This window comes from Thamnophis sirtalis, unplaced genomic scaffold (genome assembly GCF_051295495.1).
Source record: "Thamnophis sirtalis isolate CommonGarterSnake01/CBP01778 unplaced genomic scaffold, rThaSir2_p1.2 scaffold_3, whole genome shotgun sequence".
Lineage (NCBI taxonomy): Eukaryota > Metazoa > Chordata > Lepidosauria > Squamata > Natricidae > Thamnophis > Thamnophis sirtalis.
The window spans coordinates 29476957-29497224 of NW_028261383.1; the positions used below are offsets into that span (position 1 = coordinate 29476957).

A 20268-nucleotide genomic window follows, 5' to 3' on the forward strand; every position below is an offset into this window, starting at 1 on the left:
ACTCTCTGACTTTCAATTTATTTTGAGAGAAATGTACAAGTGCTGCCTTCTAGGCAAACCTGAACAATTTACTACTTGGAATTAATTACATTTGCCTTTATACCTGTGGAATTTTATAGATGCTCATGACATTAGATATATGATCAAAGAGTTCAGAATCCATCTCTTCAAGAACTGCCAGCATATATTTTTGACTTCCACACCTGTAGTTTGGGATGCTCTCTTGTCCTGTAGACAGCACATCCAGCATGGCCTCATATGTCATTCTTGCACTGAAAAAGTTCTGATAGTTGTTGTAGCCCAGGGTGATGTTGGGTAAGAGCCAAGGATTCCGGTTGACTTCATGAACAGCCAACAAGAAGAGCAGAATATGGTAGAAAGTGTTCTCACTGCAACGTAAGAAATTTCAACATCTTTGTTTTTTTTTTGCACTATATCAACGATTTGTGTGATCAACTTAAAAGCAATTGTGTTCTTTTTGCCGATGATATAAAATTATTCAATTCTACAGATAATTATGTTTCTTTTTACAAGGTGACTATGTGTCTGAATGGTTATCTTTTTGGCAACTTCAAATTTTTATTAATAAATGCTGTGTGTTTATTGGTAAATATAATCAGAATGTCAAGTATAAACTAGGTGGCATTAATCTAGAAGATTACGCTCACTTTGTCAAGGACTTAGGTGTTCTTATCACTGATGATTTATGCTTCAAAGCTCACTGTATCAGCGTTGCTAAAAAAGCATTAAGAGTTATAAACTTAATTTTGCAAAGATTTTTTTCTGGAAACATTGTATTTCTAATTAGAGCTTATAAAACTTATGCTAGATCAATTATAGAGTTTTGTTCAACTGTTTGGAATCCCCACCATATGTCTCACATCAGTACAATCAAATGTGTTCAGAAGTACTTCATGAGAAACGTCTTGCACGCTTCTGTACAAAATAGAATTCCTTATGCTACTAAGCTTGGAACTTTCACTTTTGATAACTTAGAACTGTGTCGGTTGTGGTCAGGCCTAGGTATTGGTATATAAAGGAACTTTTACAAAATCATCATAATCCCCAGGAGCCTTTCCTCTAAATCAAATTGGAATGAGAAATAATGAATTTGCCTTTCTCAAAGTGAGGAATAAGACAAATGAAATCCTTCCTAGAGAAGAAATTGGAGCATGTAAACTCAATCACTAGAATCCTGGATGTGCTGACAATTACCTTTTCAGTTGGTGGGTTGGAGGCTTGGAGAATGAAAATTGGTACAATCGAGCTACGATTCCTGACATTATTCCAGTAATCCAGTAGTCTCCTGGATGGTAGTAATGGAACCATTCCTTTTCTTCTATTATCACCTTAAATGGGCATTTCACCAGCATACTGGCATAGGGTATTTGGGACAGAAACTGAAGCAGAAAAAGCTGTATATGCATCAGCAACAACATTTGACATACACTGCAAGAGATCCTTCCTATAGTTCTTTCTTCAGCACAGGGTTAAATCTCAGAGTCTACAATTTCAGATTGCTACAGTATTTGCCCAGCTTTACCCCAACCTCTGCTCTCATCACAGAAGGAGGCTGTTACAAATCAGAGTATCAGGTGCTGTCTATCCCAGTTGTCGTCACATTGATTTGCAACTAATTGTGGTGGTGGAAATTCCAAAGGAGAATAAATAATACATGCTTATAAAAATTAGAAGGGGAATTGGGAATGAGCATTGTCACAAAAGAGTGAAGTTGGAGAAAACAATTTTGTTTGACTCAGGAGAATAATCCTAATTTGAGAATCGAGAAAGGAACTATTCAGGGAAGTTTGATTGTTTTTATTAGTCTGAAAACTTATTCTTGAGATTCTAAAGCTTCAAATGTGGAAAAAGAGTTCAAGATTCGTGAACTAGGCAATGAGCTGTTATATTTCCTTCTTATTCTGTCTGATGTAGATGAGGTCATTGTCCTCAATGGTTAGATAAAAGGTGGTTTTCAGAGGGTTCAGACTGGTTCAGGCAAACCATTAATGGTAACCAGTCCCCCACCCCCGCTATATGCCATCCTATTAAGCCATGTTTTTTAAGCCATGTGCGTGAGCAAAGCACAAGTGTGGAAGTTCGCACACATGCGTGGAAGGCATAGATGCTCACAAAGCAGGCATGTGCCTGCTGGGAGAACCGGTGGGAAACTTATGTGACGCCCATCTCTGGGTTATATAGTCCAGAATGGTTAATTCCAGATCATGATATATTGAACAACCTATTGGAGACCCCTGTTAAATGTCTTGTATCTTCAAAATGCAGAAGATTATCAGTCTTCATGGCTACAAAGAAAATCTAATCAAAATTCCCTGCGGAATTAAACTAAAAAATAGCTTATTACAGAGTTCTTCATGATGTGGTGATATTTGCTGTCTCTTTCATGGGTGATCTAATAGGGAACCAAGATATAATGCTACAGCAGTACAATACCAACTTTTTCATCCCGAGAAAGGTCAGTCTCTTCTAATTTTCTATTACCCTGTTGTAGCATTTGGTCCATTTTGTCCATTCCCCCCCCTTTGTTCATGTGTTTTTTTCAAGGTACCTACCATACCTTTTTGGTCTCGTCAGGTAACCAGAATTCCTTCTTGTATCAGCCAATTGAACATCACATTATATTTAATCAGTTGTGTTGTCAAGAATTGATACTGTCTCCACAGCTCTCGTCGCCTCTCTAACTCTCCTAGGTATTTGTTTTAAAGTCAGAAGTCCTCTCCCTTTGTACTCCATAAGCTCATCTCTAGTTCTTTTCTATATTTCATCTCTCAGCATCTTCTTGGTAAACCCCACGTGCACCTCTTTTGGTAATGTTTGCCTCCTTGCATAGTTCGTATGGATTCTGAATATTTTATCCATTTCTCATTGTACTTCATGCTTCTTTTTCTGCAGTACTGAAGCCAGCAGCTCTATCATCCCCTCAACCAGGTCTTCCTCTTTCTCTTCTACAATAGTAAGCTGCCTTTTCCATCTCAAGAAAGATAACTGTCTCTTCTAATTTTCTATAAGCCTGTGGTGGCTTTTGGTCCATTTCCTCCATTTCTTTCTCTGTTTGCTCAGCCCTTATTTCTATTTTCTGTACCTCTGTTCATTCTTCACTATCATTTGCTGGAAGTTCCCTATCTTTTCATCCATCTTACATATATCCCCTTCATCTTCCCCCTTTCATTTTGATTTCATCATGGTTTTTTGACATAATTTCCTCACTTTTGGTCATGGCTTCTTGGATCGATAGTAGCATCACTTGCATACTCTGCATGGAGCTTGACTTCTTCAGGCCTAACATGCTTTCTCTCATTTGTTGATTAGACTGGCTTGATGCCACCAATGATGTTCCTGATGAGGATGTATATATATATATTTACAAAGTTAATGATTAATACTTAATAATTAGATTAATAATTAGATTAAAAGTATTAATAATTAATTATTAATTATTCATACATATTAAGAGTAATTGCTTAATCCATTTCTTTTCCCTTCAGCAGTCATATTTATAGTCTACATTAAATTTGTCCACACTGTTATTATTGTAGTACTTTGGAAGTGTTTTTGCAAATTAAAGTTCATAATCCACCAAGGCCTCAAAACCCATCAAGTCACTAAGCTTCTCCCAAAATAATATCTAGAAAAATGTATAGGTTTCAAGATCACCAAGAACATTTCTCTTCTTTTTCACTTTTCCACATTCAAATTGGTTAATGTCCTCTCTGAATATCACAAGAGTCTTTATGGAGTATTTATAAATATTGCATCAGTAAGAAATATTAATAAATATTAATAGTAAGCATATTCCTATGACTCTTTGATTTTTTTAAAAATTCTTTCAAAAAACTTAGTCTAGGCTTTCTTATAGTTCAGTCTCTGTTTTTTTTTACAGTCACTCTGTTAAATTTTCTAGATATGTCAATAGCTCTGAAAGCTTAGTTGCCGCTACTCTCGTTGAGTGAAAATCCTGCTCCACCCCTTTTTTGAGTCCCACTTTCACAGTTTTCTAGTGCTATATCAGGGTAAATTCATTTGCAGAAGATTAGAGATTTCTCACCCAGGGCAGCCATTTTGCTCTTTGATTTTTATCTTCCTTTCTCTCGCCAAGTTGTCACAGCTTCTGATCAGCCATGATGACCATCTTCTCTTCAGTTGGCTCCAAAGGGTTTCCCTATGTTCTAGAAGGAGATTATCTTATTCCATGCAGTCTTTGGGACTTCCCCTCTACCTTCGCTATCTCCTCCAGAATTAAAGCTGCTCTAAAGTTCATGTTTCATATTTTATCTATTCTTAGTATATGGAATGTTATCTATTTCTCTGTTTTTCTTTTTCTTGAACTCTCTCATTTATCTAACTATGAGTGATTTTACACTATCCAACCAGAAGAGACCAATTAAATACATACAGCATTTGACATTAACTCTTTCTAAAAACAAAGTCAGAACACCACACAGAAAATAATATATAACACCAGCACACAAATCTATATAGTAACAAAAGCACACAACATCATTAGCCATAGTCTTTGATATAACATAAAACCTTATCAGAACATCTCTGGTAACTGTTTATCTGGCCTGGTTTCAGAAATTTTTATTGTCATTGATGATTTTTATGTTTTTCAGATTATGACCATATTGAGGGATATGGTTATTTCAAATAGTTTGTGTTGTTTTAACAAATTTTTAATCAGTTATTATAATTAAAAATTCATATGGAATGAATACATATAAGTAACAACACATAAAACATTACTTCAAACTATGTGATTTAATGCTGAATGTCAACTGAACAAAAATAAAACCCAATATAAAGAGCCTTAGTGAGTTTTCATCATCAGATATTCTTTGGTGTTCAGGGCAGGTCTCAGGATTATAATGTAGCATTTGGGGATAAAGATACAGCCCAGTAAACCCAAGCTAGATGCCAAGATGGAGAAGATCTGCACAGCCACCATGTATTTCCCTTTGGTGCTCAGGTAGGTGGGGACAAAGGAGATCCAAACACTGCAAAAAACCAACATGCTGAAGGTGATCAGTTTGGCTTCATTGAAGGTCCCTGGCAGCTTTCGAGCCAGAAATGCTACAAAGAAGCAAATGGCAGATAGAAAACCCATGTAGCCAAGAGCAGAGTAGAACATGGTGACAGAGCCTTCATTGCATTTCAGCAGGATCTGTCCTGGTTGGGAATGAAAGTCAGAGTCTGGGGATGGGGCAAAAATTGCCAGCCACATGATACAGATACATACTTGAATACCAGAGCAGGATAAAACAATAGAGTTGGCCAGACTCTTCCGCAGCCATTTCCTCATGACACTGCCTGGCTTCGTGGCCAAAAATGCAACTATCACCATAATCGTCTTTGCCAGCAAGGAAGAAACGGCAACTGAGAAAACGAAACTGAAGGTGACTTGCCGAAGAAGGCAAGTCACTTTCTTGGGATGACCAATAAACAGAAGGGGGGTCAAGAAAGCAAGCAAGAGGGAGATCAGAAGAATATAGGTGAGGTCCCGGTTGTTAGCTTTGACTATGGGAGTTTCTCGGTATTTAATGAAAATTCCCAGAATAAAGGCAGTGGTTAGGGTCAAAGCAATGGAAAAGAAAGCCAGAATGAGTCCCAACAATTCTTCAAAGGATAAGAAGCTTATATTTTTCGGGACACACTGATCTCGCTTCTTATTGGAATACTGGTCATCTGGACACTTTTTACAATGGACTGCATCTGGAAAAAATGGTTAGCATATGTCTGTTTCTGCAACTGTAGGAGCATGAAAACCACATAAGAAATAAATTACTTCATTTTCAAGAAATAAAATAATATTTCTGCCTAGGGATATTCATATGATACAATATTAGTTAGAAAGAATCAACACTCTTTTTAAAGACTGAAGATTTGATTTTGATTTTATTAAACTTGTATGCCGCCCTATTGGAGATTATCAGCTCTCCAAACTTTTTTCCTAAAACCAAGCAAGCAAGTCAATGGATATCAGCAATATTTCATTATTTATTTTAATGCTCACATCATCATCCAAATTTGCTGATAGTGCCCAATCTTTGAAAAGTTTGTGGATGTAATGTTTGTCTTGCATCTTGATCAAATACGCCCAAAAAGCAATAGAGAATTTTTATTAAATCCTGATTTTTTTTGTTATTTTTGGAGCCACCTACTTTACCTTCTTGCCTAGAGTATGTTCCTTCCATACACAGAGAACAGTCGTAGCAGCAAACTGGTGCACCTTCTCTCACAAGCTTGGCATAACCTGGGGAACAACTTTCTGTACATCTTGAATAAGGCACCATCTAAACATAAATAGAAAGATTATTTCAGGGCAATGTATGAATTTGGAGGGTTTACTGAAGTCAACTGCTTCCAGAAGCCCAGGAGCACATTTAGCAAAATCAGTCAAGACGCAGTGGCATGAATTTTAATTACTCTACTTGCAAGAGGCAAATGAAAGGCCATTGTCTTTCTCTATCAATCTCCATTGTAGATTCCCAAAGATACTTATTACCTTATTCTTTCTTCCAAATGAATGTAGCTCCATTGCAAAAATAGTTTCTTCTTAGGGCATGTATGAGAATTCATCAATGATTTATATAATATTTGTGTCTCTGTGTGTGTATGTGTGTGTGTGCATGTATGAAGCACCGATATGCCCGTACTTGAGCACCACTGACGTGCATGCAAACTGCTAGCACGCAAGGCCAGGCCCATGCGTGGAAGGGGCATCCACAAAGCGAATGGATGCATGTAGGGAAAATAGTTAGTAACAACATGTGAAACCCACCGCTGATGTAAATGACTTTTTTAGCTGCCCTCATTTCCCTCATCACATTCTTAATGATATCTTTCTGTCATGCAATTTAGTGGACTAAACCTTTCATATTCTGGATTGTCTCCCAGACAACTGATCTTTGTTTTCCCTTGAAGACATTTCACTTCTCAGTTTCAGAAGCTTCTTCAGTTCTGACTGAATGGTGGAGTATGGAAGGATCTATGTTCCTTGCAGTCATCTGGTCGTTAGCAGTCTTTTTGAAAATTGTTGAGGCCACTTGAAATTTGTCTCCGCCATCAGGGTCACCTGAATACTTCAAATGGGTGTGGAATCTTCCTGCAATTGCTGAATCTATATCCTGTTTACAACACAGTCTTTTCAGCAGTTCCAAATCTTTCCATCCTCCACCATTCAGTCAGAACTGAAGAAGCTTCTTGGATGAGAAGTGAAACATCTTCAAGGGAAAGCAAAGTCCATGTGCCTTTTGAAAAAGCACATTTGGCACAACCATGACCTGCATGACTGAGAATCTGAATAGACATTCTGGATTTTCTCTTACTGAAAACAAGATGAGTTGATGTACTATAAATAATAGAAACATATTCCAGTTTAATAATGTACATTGCAAATCCTTCAATACAATGCAGCAGGTTCCGGTGTGTGATAGATTATTGTAAAATGTCTAAAGTAAAATGATATCTGTTAAAATATTCATGACTGGGAGAGACATGGGAACAAAGTCAGCCAATGAATAGGCATAGCAACTAAGTCAGGCAATGGTAGCTTAAATAGATCTGAGTCTGTGCAAAGAATTGGAAACAGAAACTTAAGTAAGAAGTCAGGGAATGGCTTAGCAGTTTTAAGCAGTCTGGTGCTCTGTGAAGTAAAGTCTGTCTGGGCCTGTTTGCTGATATAAAAACTATCTGCTTGTGTTTGCCTGTAACTCTCCTGCCTTGTGTTTACTTGGAAAAACCACCTGTTGGTCTTGTACATTTATTCATCTATTCTTATGTATACAAAGAAGTTAATGAATCCCGCTGAATCCAGTTATCAGTGTGTGCTTTAGATTAATAGATAGTGTGCGAGATAAATAGAAGAGCAAAATCCAAGCAGCCTCAATTACATTGTTAAATAATGTTGGCCATTGGATGGTGCTTTGATTGACAGAAATCTTCACTTCCAAGGAGCCTTGTCTTTCTACATTCCCAATTTTCATCCCTGCATTTGATTTGTTCAAAAGTGATGTCCACTGCATGATATCAAAGTCACCAACAGGAACTCCATTTTCTTCCAAAGAAATCCCATCTCTGGAAATGTTGTGATGTTGAAAGTTTCTCAGGAACCTATGAAGCTGCAGAAACATAGAAAACAACATGACAATTTGAGACTTTATTTAATGTTTTTCTTGCTATTATTCTGGAATGGAGGTTCTCTGAATAATTCAACCTCTTCAAATCACCAGTACCGTGGGAAAAAGATTGATTCAGCATTTCATGAGAAGTTTCTTTCCTTCATTCCCAGGAATTTAAAGCTCTTTTTCAAAAAATTCTCTCATGTGGTCAAGGTCGCCCAAGGTATTAAGAGTTGTTAACCTAATTTTGTGAAGCTTCTTCTCCAGTAACTTGGTACTGAAAACTAGAGCATACAAAACATTTGCTAGACCAATTCTCAAATACAGCTAATCTGCCTGGAATCCACTCTGTATATCAGACATGAATATGGTTAAGTGTGTCCAGCGGTATTTCATGAGAAGGGTTCTCCACTCCTCTACTCATAATAGAATCCCTAGAGTAGGTTGAAATTTTGGCCTTGGGAAATCTGGAACCGCACCACATGTGGTCTGAGCTAAGCATAGTACACAAAATTGTCAACTACAACATCTTACCTGTCAACGACTTCCTCAGCTTGAATCTGAATAATACACAGAGAAGCAATCGATACAAACTCAAGGTAAACAGCTCCAAACTCAATTGCAGAAACTACAACTTCAGCAACAGAGTGGTCTTCGTTGTTATATCCTCAAACCTTCACAGCTTCCACCTTAAACTGTCTAATGTGGACCTCACCCCATTCCAAAAATTGTCCATAAGGTTTGCGTGGATAAGCGCACCAGCGTGTCTACCATCCCTCTCCTATTGTCCCCATTTATTTGTATTCATTTCTTTCATTCATATCCATGTTCAGATCTATATCTGCTAACTTGTACAGGTTTGACAATAAAAAAAGAATGAATGAATAAATAAATAAAAAATAAATAATAAATAAAACACTCTTGAAAACATGGAATAGATAACACCACCATCAGGTGCCTTTGTAACTGGCTGACAAATTATATTCAACTTATTCAACTTATCATATTCAAATTATATAGACCTCTGGGGAACCTCATCCACATGGAGGGAAGTAAGCTATGTGTAAAACAAGCTTCAGTTTTAGGCCCAGCACTCTTCAATATCTTCAAAAAAGATCTAGGCGAGAGAATTGAAGGGGAAGTCATCAAATTTGCAGATGATATTAAGCTGGCAGGAATAGACAACACTCCAGAAGACAAGCTCAAGATTCAAAAAGAATAATATAAAAATAACATATTGAAATATTGAATAATTAAATAATGGAAGATTATAACTTAACATAAATATGTGTTTTATTATTAGAACTATATAAGTTTTTCAAATTTTAACAAATATGATTATCAATGTTCTATTGGTAGTAAAAGGAGCGATACGCAGAACAGATGCTTGGCATAAAAATAATGTACTGAAATATTGAATAATTAAATAAGGAAGTAATATGACCATAGGAAACAGGATTCTGAGGCAAGCAGGTTGCTCAAATATCAGTTTTATTGGACATATCATATAAGCATATAGGCTGGTGAAAACTTACTCTAAATGTTTCCACAGTTTTCACTTAATTAAAAGTAAAAGTTTTCCTCTCCTTTCCAAACAATCAGTCACATGGTCCAATCAAAGTGTCATCTGGTTGCCTGGTAACTAGACCCATCCTCCCTCCAGCCATTGGTGGGAATGTCCTTGGTTCCCAGCAGAAGATATTTTGTTTTGGCTACAAACCCCCACCTATATCCACCCCCACCCCTGCTTATCTCTCGACTCCAGTGTGGCAACACCGAAGCTTCAAAATGGCCTCAGTCAGGTCAGCTTCAGGGTTGACCTCACTCTCAAATACCATCAATTTAGCAACTGCTCTATGGAATATCTCACCCCTTTCTACATCTAATTTAATATTGTTGAATTGGAAGGGAAGAGTCAATTGAACCTCAAAGGAGAAGACTTACCTGCCATGGCTGCACAATCTGGAGTGATTGATGGTATCCAGCTCGCATTCTCCTCTTACTCCATTGAGAGGAAGAGGCAGCATTGAGGACCCAGGCCACAACTTGAATTATTTGGGAAACACTGGAGGAATCCTGAGACAGGATTCTTGCAATCACATCATGGGGTGGAAATTCCCAGTTCTCTTTTTCTCTGCATTTTTTCCAAACTATCTTAGATAACAGAGGACTCGGATAGGAACATTGGAATGCTTCCTTTCCATACGATGTGACCATAGATGCATAAGAGTTAAAGTCATAATATTGAGCCCTTCTCTTTTTCTGGATGAGGAAGGAAAACAAAGCATGTTTATTTTGGAGATCAACTGTGAGCTGAAAAAAATTTACACTTAAAGCTGTCAAAGTTGTTGCAATCCACACCCTTCCCAAAATGGATGTATTAGTCTTATCAAATGTTTGTATTATTATGGTTAATATTCCAAAGGCCTGAAAATCCAGTGGGCATACTATAATTTTTATTTGACTCTTGATAAGAGAAATGAATATTTTCCTTTTTTCTTGCATGACAGTTTCTCCAGCACTTGTCGGCATATTTGCTATTGGGACGACTCCTGAGAGGACAATGCAAATCCCATTTTTTAGAGCGAGAACTTCCAAGCGGCTTTTGAATTTTTCTCCTTTTGCATTGTCCTGAGAAAGGAGGCCAATCCACGTCCATCGGAAATGCAGGAGAAGTTGGACAATGGCTGAGTAAGGAGGTTCTTGGTTTGGGGTCAACCGATATGAAAAAGGCAAATGATGATTTTGCTGAGCCATCTGGTTGAGGATACTGTAGTTGATCTAAAGATAAAAGAGAAGGCATTGGTAGTTTGTGCCAGTTTTAATGATAAAAATCAGATGGTAAATGTAATGGCCTTTCCCCACGCTGAGAGAAGAATCAAACAATATCTGCATGAATTTTGCTAGTTCCCTTGACGTTCTGTCCTGTTGTCTTGTATGCTCCCTTTGAAACCAGGGAGCTCTGAATTATCTGTGGGTAAGGTTCATGGATGTTTCTCATAGAGCACAACCTCCTGGTCACATTATAACTCACCTATTCACCCAGTCCATTAGACAATCAGAATAGAGCTGGGAAGTCTTCTAGTCAAGCAGAAGACCCTAATCCAAGGGTATCAACGGCTTTCAGGGTACTTAGATCTGGCCCGCAGGGCCATCCTGGAAACAGCAAAAGACTGGCCCATTGTGCCTCTGCCAGGGAAAAGAGAGCTAGAGCATGCCCCCTCAACCTCCGTTTTGGCTGGCAAAGGGTTGCAGGAGGCCATCTCAGCTGAAAACGCAGCTCCAGAGCCTGGTTTTGCTGGCAGAGCATTTGGGATACCATGGGTGCCCCCTGACACAAGTGATGATATTCTGGCCACACCCACCTTGGCCTCACCTCCCCCCAATGTCAAACACAACCCTGATGCAGCCCTCAATATAATCAAGTGACACCCCTGCCCTTTCCAACGCCCTGCTCAAGCAGGAGGCCCAATACCATTTCATACTAGTGACTGTCCAGTCTCTTCTTTAAAAAACTCCAGTGATGTAGCAACCACAACTTCTGGAGGGAAGCTGTTCCAATGGTTAATTGCCCTTGATTTGTTTCCATCCATTGTTTTGTTGCAGAAAATGACAGGCGTTAGACTTCTCAGGATACAGGAAAAGTTTATTTGGCAGCCAGGTTCAGAAAAGCTAGCCCATGTCTTAGCATTGCAAGTTCTGAACAACCTTAATTATCGAAGCACGCATTCTTATACATTCTCAAAAGCATTGCAACATGGAAATACTTAACACATTTCTTAGTGGTTACCTTGAGGAGAAAACCTTATAAGGAGATGAAGGTCTTACTTCTCCATTTGTTTCAGGTATGGCTTATGTGTTATTAACGAACTTTAATTGAACTTTGTGGTTTGGACTTTTAACACAAGTAGGGACGTTGGCAAGAACATCCTGTGGTTAGTGAATGGGGACAGTTCCTTTAAGTAACTTCTAACTGTCCCTGTCTATTGCAAGTCCCAACTCTTGTCTATGTGACTTTTAATATAGAAGTAAAGGGGTTCTAAGAGGCTGCCCAGCCTGACCCAGTAGGTTTCACACTTAATGTCCAAATCTCACTTTATGGCTGCTTTAGTTTCTTGCTGTACAATCTGGTGCTTTGGAAAATAAAGTGACATCTTCCTCTTTGTGGGAACCAACTCAAACACTAGAATACTACTATACACTCATGGAATATCTTTTTAAACTGACAAACACATTAAGGCCTCATAGATATTGCTTATTTGATTCTTTCATATGTTGGGCTTGAAATATTGTTTGTTATATTCTCCCCCACAGCAATTGTTTAATATTGGTATATTATTTCATTGTCTTCATTCATATAATTGATTTCAAATATTTCTATACACTTTAATTGGCTGACTTTCTTTCAGACATTTGAAATGCAGAAGTTGGTTTAATAACCTTATTTAAAGCAGACCCAGTGCCTGTAGAGACTCAAGGGAAGATTTGGGGTGGGGGAGGAACTATGGGGACCCCAATGGATTGTAAATGAGCATGAAGTATCAACAGTGGTGAGTTTCAAATAATTCCACCACCGGTTCACTAAAAATGTTAATATGTGTGCTTCCACCATGCGCAAAGCTTGGCCAAGCAGCGTTTCGGGGCCTGCTCCTGTCCATCTCTGCTCTCCGGGGCAACAGATGCTTCTCTCCGCACTGTTGGGAGAGCGTCTTGTGCAATTTAACAGCTGTGAGCCAACTCTTGTCTCTAAGTCCCATCCGAAAAGTGCTGCGGCTGAGAGAAACAGCATTCAACATGATTGCTGCTTCTCTGTGCTGCAGTGCTTTCTGGATGGGACTTAGAGAAAAGATGCAGCTCAAAATTGTATCTTGTATCTGCTAAATTGTACAAGATGTTCTCCCACCATGAGCAGCAATGGAGAGAAACAGCTGCCAACCCAGGGAACACATAGATCCCATGAAAATGAAATCTGTCACTAGCTCCATTTCTTCCCCATCTATATGCCAGGAATTGAGAGGGCCAGATGCCATGATCTTACTTTTCTTAATGTTAGGTTTCAAGCCAACTTTTGCACTCTCCTCCTTCACTCGCATAAAGAGGCTCTTTAGTTCCTCCTCACTTTTTGCCATTAGAGAGGTATCATCTGCATATCTAAGGGTGTTGATATTTCTCCCGGCAATCTTAATTCCAACTTGTGATTCATCTAGCCCCATCTTTCTCATGATGTGTTCCAGTGGTGGGTTTCAATTTATTTAACTACTGGTTCTCTTGTACATGCACACATTTGCTTGCAAGTGAGGCTTCTGAGCATGCGAAGAAGTGTCTGGGCAGGTAGGCAGAGCTTCCTGCTCCTGCCACTATCAATTTGCCCGATTTGGGGCAAACTGGCAAAAATTCACCTCTGCTGTGTTCTGCATATAAATTAAATTGGCAGGACAACAGTATACAGTCTTGCCTAATTCTTTTCTTAATTTTGAACCAATCAGTGGTTCTGAGTCCAGTTCTCACTGTTGCTTCTTGACCCACATATAGGTTTCTCAAGAGACAAATAAGATGGTCTCGCACTCCCATCTCTTTAAGAATTTACCACAATTTGGTGTGGTCCATTCATTTGACTTTACAATCCAGAATGTCTGGCTTATGGTCAGTGATCACCCGCATCATCTTTTAAGATTTTGAATAGCTCAACTGCAATACTATCAGCTCCACTAGCTTTGTTGTTACTCAGACTTCCTAAGATCCTTTTGTCTTCACATTCCAGAATGTCTGGCTTGAGGTCCGTGATCATCCTATCGTGGTTATCGGGGATGTTAACCTCATTCTTCTTTGGTTCTTCTGTATAATTTTGCCACCCTTCGTAACCTCTTCTGCCTCTGTTAGGTCCCTGCCATTTTGGTCCTTTATCATGCACATCTTTGTATGAAATGTTCTCTTCGTATCTCCAAATTTCTCAAAAAGTTCTCTGGTGCTCAATATTCTATTGTTTTCTTCTATTACTTTCCACTGTTCAATTAAGAAGGCATTCTTATCTCTTCAAGCTATTCTGCATTCAGTTGGGTATATCTTCCCCTTTCTCCCTTGCCTTTCACTTCCTTTCTTCCCTCAGTTATTTGTAAAGCTTCCTCAGACAGTCATTTTGCTTTCTTGAATTTCTTTTTCTTTGAGATGGTTTTAGTTGCTACCTCTTGTACAATGTTGTGAACCTCCATCCATAGATCTAAGGAATCAGATTTAATTCCTTGAATCTATTTGTCACTTCTACTGGATGTATGGATTCATAAGGGATATGATTTAGTCCATACCTGAGTGGTTTAGTGTTTTTCCCTATCTTCTTCATTTTAAGCCTAAATTTTGCAACTAGAAGCTCATGATCTGAGCCACAGTCAGCTCCCGGTCTTATGTTTACTGACTGCATAGCGCTTCTCCATCTTTGGCTGCAGAGCACATAATCAATTTGATTTCTGTGTTGACCATCTGGTGATGTCCAAGTGTAGAGTCATCTCTTGGGTTGTTGGAAAAGAGTGTTTGTAGTCTGTGACCTGCTTCATTTTGTACTCCAAGGCCAAGCTTGCCTGTTATTCCAGTTACCTTTTGACTTCCTACTTTAGCATTCCAACTCCCCATGATGATAAGGAGATCATTTTGGGGTTAATTTTATAAGGTACTTTAGTGCTTCATAGAACTGGTCAACTTCATCCTCTTCAGCACCAGTGGTTGGGGCATGGACTTGGACAACTGTGATGTTGAGTGGTTTAACTTGGATTCGAACTGAGAACATTCTGTCATTTTGGGGATTGTGCTTTTTCTTCTCTACTATTAACTATGAAGGCTACTCCATTTCTTCTGAGGGATTCTTGCCCACAGTAGTATACCTGTTGATCATCTGAATTAAATTCACCATTCATGTCCATTTTTATTCGCTGATTCCTAAGACGTCAATGTTTAGTCTTATTATCTCTTGCTTGTCATCTCATCTCTGACCACATCCAGCTTGCCTTGATTCATGGATCTTACATTCCAACTTCCTATGGACTGTAGATCTTTACAGCATCAGATTTTCCTTTCACCACCAGATACATCCATAGCTGAGCATCCTTTTGCCTTTGACCTAGCCACTTCATACTTTCTGGTGTTACTAGTACTAGCCCTCTGCTGAGTCTTTAGTACTAGTACAAAATGGACCAATTTCAAGCTCTACAGCTTACCATTTGAGCAGCACCAGTAACGAAAACAGCTGAAGCACAGAAATCCTATGTGCTGCGTGAATCAGCTGAGCTGAACATGCAGAAATTTAGGACAGGATAGGATGGGGGCAGGTGGGGGGCAACTGATCTCAGGAACTACATAACTACATATGTATGTATACACACACACACACATACAGACTTCACATACTTTGTGAATTTAAAATCTTTCAGCTCTTCTAATATTTACTCTCTGACTTTCAAATTATTTGGAGAAATTTACAAGTGATGCCTTCAAGGCAAATCTGAACAATTTAAAACTTGGAATTAATTCCATTTTCCTTTATACCTGTGGAATTTTATAGATGCTCATGACATTAGATATATGATCAAAGAGTTCAGAATCCATCTCTTCAAGAACTGCTAGCTGGTTCTTTTGTCTTCCACAACTATAGTTTGGGACGTTCTCCTGTCCTGTAGACAGCACATCCAGCATGGCCTCATATGTCATTCTTGCACTGAAAAAGTTCTGATAGATATTGTAGCCCAGAGTGATGTTGGATAAGAGCCAAGGATTCTGGTTGACTTCGTGAACAGCCAACAAAAAGGGCAGAATGTAGTAGAAGTTGTTGTTGTCACTGCAACATAAGAAATTTCATCATCTTTTTTGCTCTATATCAACGATTTATGTGATCAACTTAAAAGCAATTGTGTTCTTTTTGCCAATGACATAAAATTATTCAATTCTACAGATAATTCTGTTGTTTTGCAAAGTGATCTCAACTATGTGTCTGAATGGCATCTATTTGGCAACTTCAAATTTTGATTAATAAATGCTCTATCTTACCTATTGGTAAATGTAATCAGAGTGTCAAGTATAAGCTAGGTGGCATTAATGTAACAGATTACACTCACTTTATCAAGGACCTAAGTGTATTTATCACTGATGATTTATGCTCCAAAGCTCACTATAACAGCATTGCTAAAAAAAGAATTAAGAGTTCTCAACTTAATTTTGCAAAGTTTTTTTTCTGGAAACATTGTATTGTTATTAGACGTTATAAAATTTAACTTAGACTAATTTTAGAGTATTGTTCAACTGTTTGGAAACCGCACCATATATCTGACATCAGTACAAACAAGCAGGTTCAGAAGTACTTTGCGAGAAAAGGCTTCTTGCATTCTTCTTGCACTCTTCTGTACAGAATAGAATTCCTTATGCTACTAGGCTCAAAATTCTCAGCTTGAATAACTTAGAACTGCGTTGCATGCAGTCATATCTAGGTATTCCATACAAAATTATACGTAGTAATGTTTTACCTGTAAATATCTTTTTCTGTTTTAATTGCAATAATATGCATGCAAACAACCGCTTTAAACTCCATGTAAATTGTTTCTAAACTTGAATGTAAAAATACGATTTCTGTAATAGAGTTGTCGAAGTCTGGCATGCCCTATCTGACTCAGTTGTCTCAGCTACAAATTTTCACAGTTTTCAGTCACAAATTGGCTTCTGTGGACCTTACTTTATACTTAAATAGTCAGTAGAAGGAGTGTGCATAAGTGCACCAACAGGCCTATTGTCCTTGTAATTGCATTTTTTATTCTCTTATTCTTGTTCTTCTTTTTGTTTGACCAATTCCAATAAATAAATAGGCAAAGCCAGAAGCCACGAGACCGGCTGGGAAAAAAGCAGGCTCTGCTGAGCCTTGCGGAAACCCAGCCAGACAAATCACTGTTGGGGAGTCTTCAGACTGGGGAGAAGAATGGACGGCTCTGATGACCTAGAGGAACCGTCAGTTTCTTGGGAGGTCAGAGAAAAAACCTTTAAATTGGCAGTGGGGGCAGCAGTCATAATTGAATAACCGCTACAAAGCTGGGGCAACTGGACTAAGTTATTGTGCAGGAGTGGTGCTGGGAACAGAGTGTTGAAACTGAATGAGTGATTGACCAACTCACAGAGAAAGAGAAAAACTGATCTTATTCTTTAAAAAAGTCCTGGAGCGGAATTAGCGGCTAACTGATATTCGGGGAATGTTATTGAAAAATTGAGAAAAGGAAGCAGCGGAGGTTAAACACCAAAGCCTCAGAGGATTTTGTCTTCTGCAGTTTGGAAGTGAAGAAAAATTAAAAACTAAAAGGAAGAGCCCAGGGGGAAGTCTCTTTTCTTCTTATCTGATTCTATTTTTTTGTGGATTAAAAGCATTTTTGATGGCTATTGACAGCTAGCTGGGGATTGTATTGCGGTTTGGAGAGAGTCATTTACCAAGGAGCAGAAAATAGAAATATAAAATAAAAATGAAAATATACTGAAAGCATTAGCAAAGGATGATGGTTACAAGTACTTATGCATATTGGAAGCAGATAACATCTTGAATGGAAAAGTCAAAGAGTCAACGCAAAAGAATACATTAGGAGGATCCGCAAAATATGAAAATCAAAGCTGAATGCTGGAAACATAAGTAAAGGCATTAATACAAGGGCAGTTCCAGTGGTATACTACTCAGCTGGAATCATCAACTGGACTTTGGCTGAACTGGAAAACATGGACTGGAAAACACACAAATTTTTGAATGTGTACCATGCTTTGCATCCAGAAAGTGCCATCGACAGGTTGTACCTGCCAAGAAAAATAGAGGGCAGGGGGCTATTGAAAAACCATCAAACTGTAGAAGAAGAAAAATGAAGTTTGAATGATCATGTGAACCAAAGTGCAGAAAAATTGTTGCAGACTGTGAAAATGGAGAACAGCATAAAAATAACAGAAACAAAGGTAGAATATAAGGAAAAACAGCTGGATGACAGATTAAATAGATGGAAAACCAAAGCTTTGCATGGACAGCTCTTGAAAAACATTGAAGGAAACTTTCAAAGTCAAAACTGTTTCATATTTAATATGTGAATGCAGAAAAATTGCACAAACTGATTACAAAGCTAGACAGGACCAAGCTGCTAAATTAATCTACTGGTCATTATGTAGAACATAAAGTGGAAAAAGTTATCGAAAATGAGAAGGTGAAGTTCTTATGGGACTTTCGAATACAAACGGATCGTCATTTGGAGCACAACATGGCAGATATCCCGGTTGCAGAGGGCCAAAGCATACAGTTTATTGATATTGCTGTTCCAGGAGATGCCAGAGTTGAGGAAAAAAGAAAAAAAATGAAATTGAAAAACCTAAGGCAAGGTCAGCTAAAGAACAAACAGGTCAAAAGGAGCCTGGAAGCAAGATATGATTTGGAGAACAAAGAGGTTGCAGTAGTAATTGAAGAGCTGAAGCGGAGGATTGTTGCAGATGCTGAAAATATTAAAAGATATGAAAATCAAGTAACTCAGTTCAAGGAAAACTCACAGTTTAGAGCAAATCAGGACCAGTTTTATAAGAGGTTAGAAAGTGGAGATTGAGTAACAACAAATAAAAAGCCGGATAAGGAGAAAGCTCTTAAATTCTGGAAGAACTTGTGGGAAAACAACAAGAAGCAGAACAGAAATGCAAAAGGGATCAAACAGGTTGAGGATTCTATTAAATTGCATAAAATGGAATATGTGAAAAAAAAAGGTGCAAAGGCAGTCAAGAAAAGTGAAGAATTGGAGTGAACATGGACCAGCTTCTGGCTAATGGCACTTACAAGTGTGCATGAAAGATTGGCAGCCCAAATGAACCAGATCTTTTAAAAAAATGAAAATGATGAGTGGATGACAACTAGAAGGAGATTTTTGATCCAAAAAGATAAAGAAAGAGGAAAGGACCCTGGAAACCATAGGCCAATCACCTGCTTGCCAAGAACACACAAGCTCCTTATTCACATCACTGCAAATCAAATTTAGGGATACTTGGAAAGAAATGACTTGTTTTCTATAGAACAGAAAGGGTGCTGCAAAATTCAAGAGGAACAAAGGATTAACTGCTGATTGACAAGGTAATCCTAAAGAATTCAAAGAAAAGACGAGCCAACATGTTCATGGCTTGGATAGAATATAAGAAAGCATTTGATTCAGTTCCCCACAGCTGGATCAAGAAATGCCTGAAAATCTTTTGCATCAGCAGCAACATACCAAAATTTATGGAAACTTCAATGAACCTCTGGAAAACGAAGAAGACCTCCAAGGTCCCGTCCAACTCTACTATTTTAAGATATTCCTTTTATTTAAACCAAAAGGAACCGGAAAGCCACAAAAGTGGCAAAAGTGTTAAAGGGTGGAAAGAAAGAGCGGAGAGGGTGGTAGGAATTATAGAGTAAATGTAAGGAGGGGAAGAAACAGTGGGGAGAAAATACATGAGATCTCCCTCTATTCTAAGCTATTCATTCAATCACTTTATTAGGAGTTAATGTTTAACTATTGTTCATAAATAAATAAAATAAATATGAATAAACAGGTTGCTGACTGTCCAAGGTAATCATTTTGAAATCAGGCAGAACCCCATCCAGGTAAGAGTCATCGTGGGAGAGTGTTCACAGTGCCCAGTGTTGAGGCTGACACATGTGCAAGAACTTAAAAGGAACTTTTACAGAATCATCATGTTCCCAAGCAGCCTTTCCTCTAAAGGAAAAGGAGAGAAGCAATAATGAATTTGCCTTTCTCAAGGTGAGGAATCAGGGAATGGAAATCATTCCTAGAAAAGACATTGGAGCAGGTAAACTCAATCACCAGAATCCTGGATGTGCTGACAATTACCTTTGCAGTTGATGGGTTGGAGGTTTTGAGAACGAAAATTCATACAATCGAGCTACGATTCCAGACATTATTCCAGTAATCCAGTAGTCTCCTGGTTTGTAGTAATGGAACCATTCCTTTTCTTCTATTATCACCTTAAATGGGCATTTCACCAGCATACTGGCACAGGGTATTTGAGACAGAAGCTGAAGCAGAAAAAGCTGTATATGCATCAGCAACAACATTTGATATACACTGCAAGAGATCTTTCCTATAGTTCTTTCTTCAGC

General features: G+C 38.3%; 2 protein-coding genes across 2 annotated transcripts in view; both read right to left on the reverse strand.

Moving 5' to 3' along the window:
- Window positions 1-4828: 4828 nt before the first annotated feature.
- LOC148047767 (vomeronasal type-2 receptor 26-like) lies at window positions 4829-5737 on the reverse strand (the record flags this gene model as incomplete). The annotated part of the gene is made up of 1 exon (XM_087708144.1): window positions 4829-5737. A coding segment is annotated over one exon (909 nt), but the record flags the coding sequence as incomplete, so codon positions are not given.
- Window positions 5738-7392: 1655 nt separating this feature from the next.
- The window catches only part of LOC148047768 (vomeronasal type-2 receptor 26-like), a 35258-nt gene continuing 22382 nt past the window's right edge, over window positions 7393-20268 (reverse strand). The window contains exons 2-4 of the mRNA XM_087707773.1: window positions 15672-15960; window positions 10083-10919; window positions 7393-8138 (exon numbers count right to left, since the gene is read on the reverse strand). Coding sequence (XP_087563899.1) covers window positions 7812-8138; window positions 10083-10919; window positions 15672-15960 — 1453 coding nt within the window. The 3' untranslated portion in view covers window positions 7393-7811. The remainder of the gene's footprint in view (window positions 8139-10082; window positions 10920-15671; window positions 15961-20268) is intronic.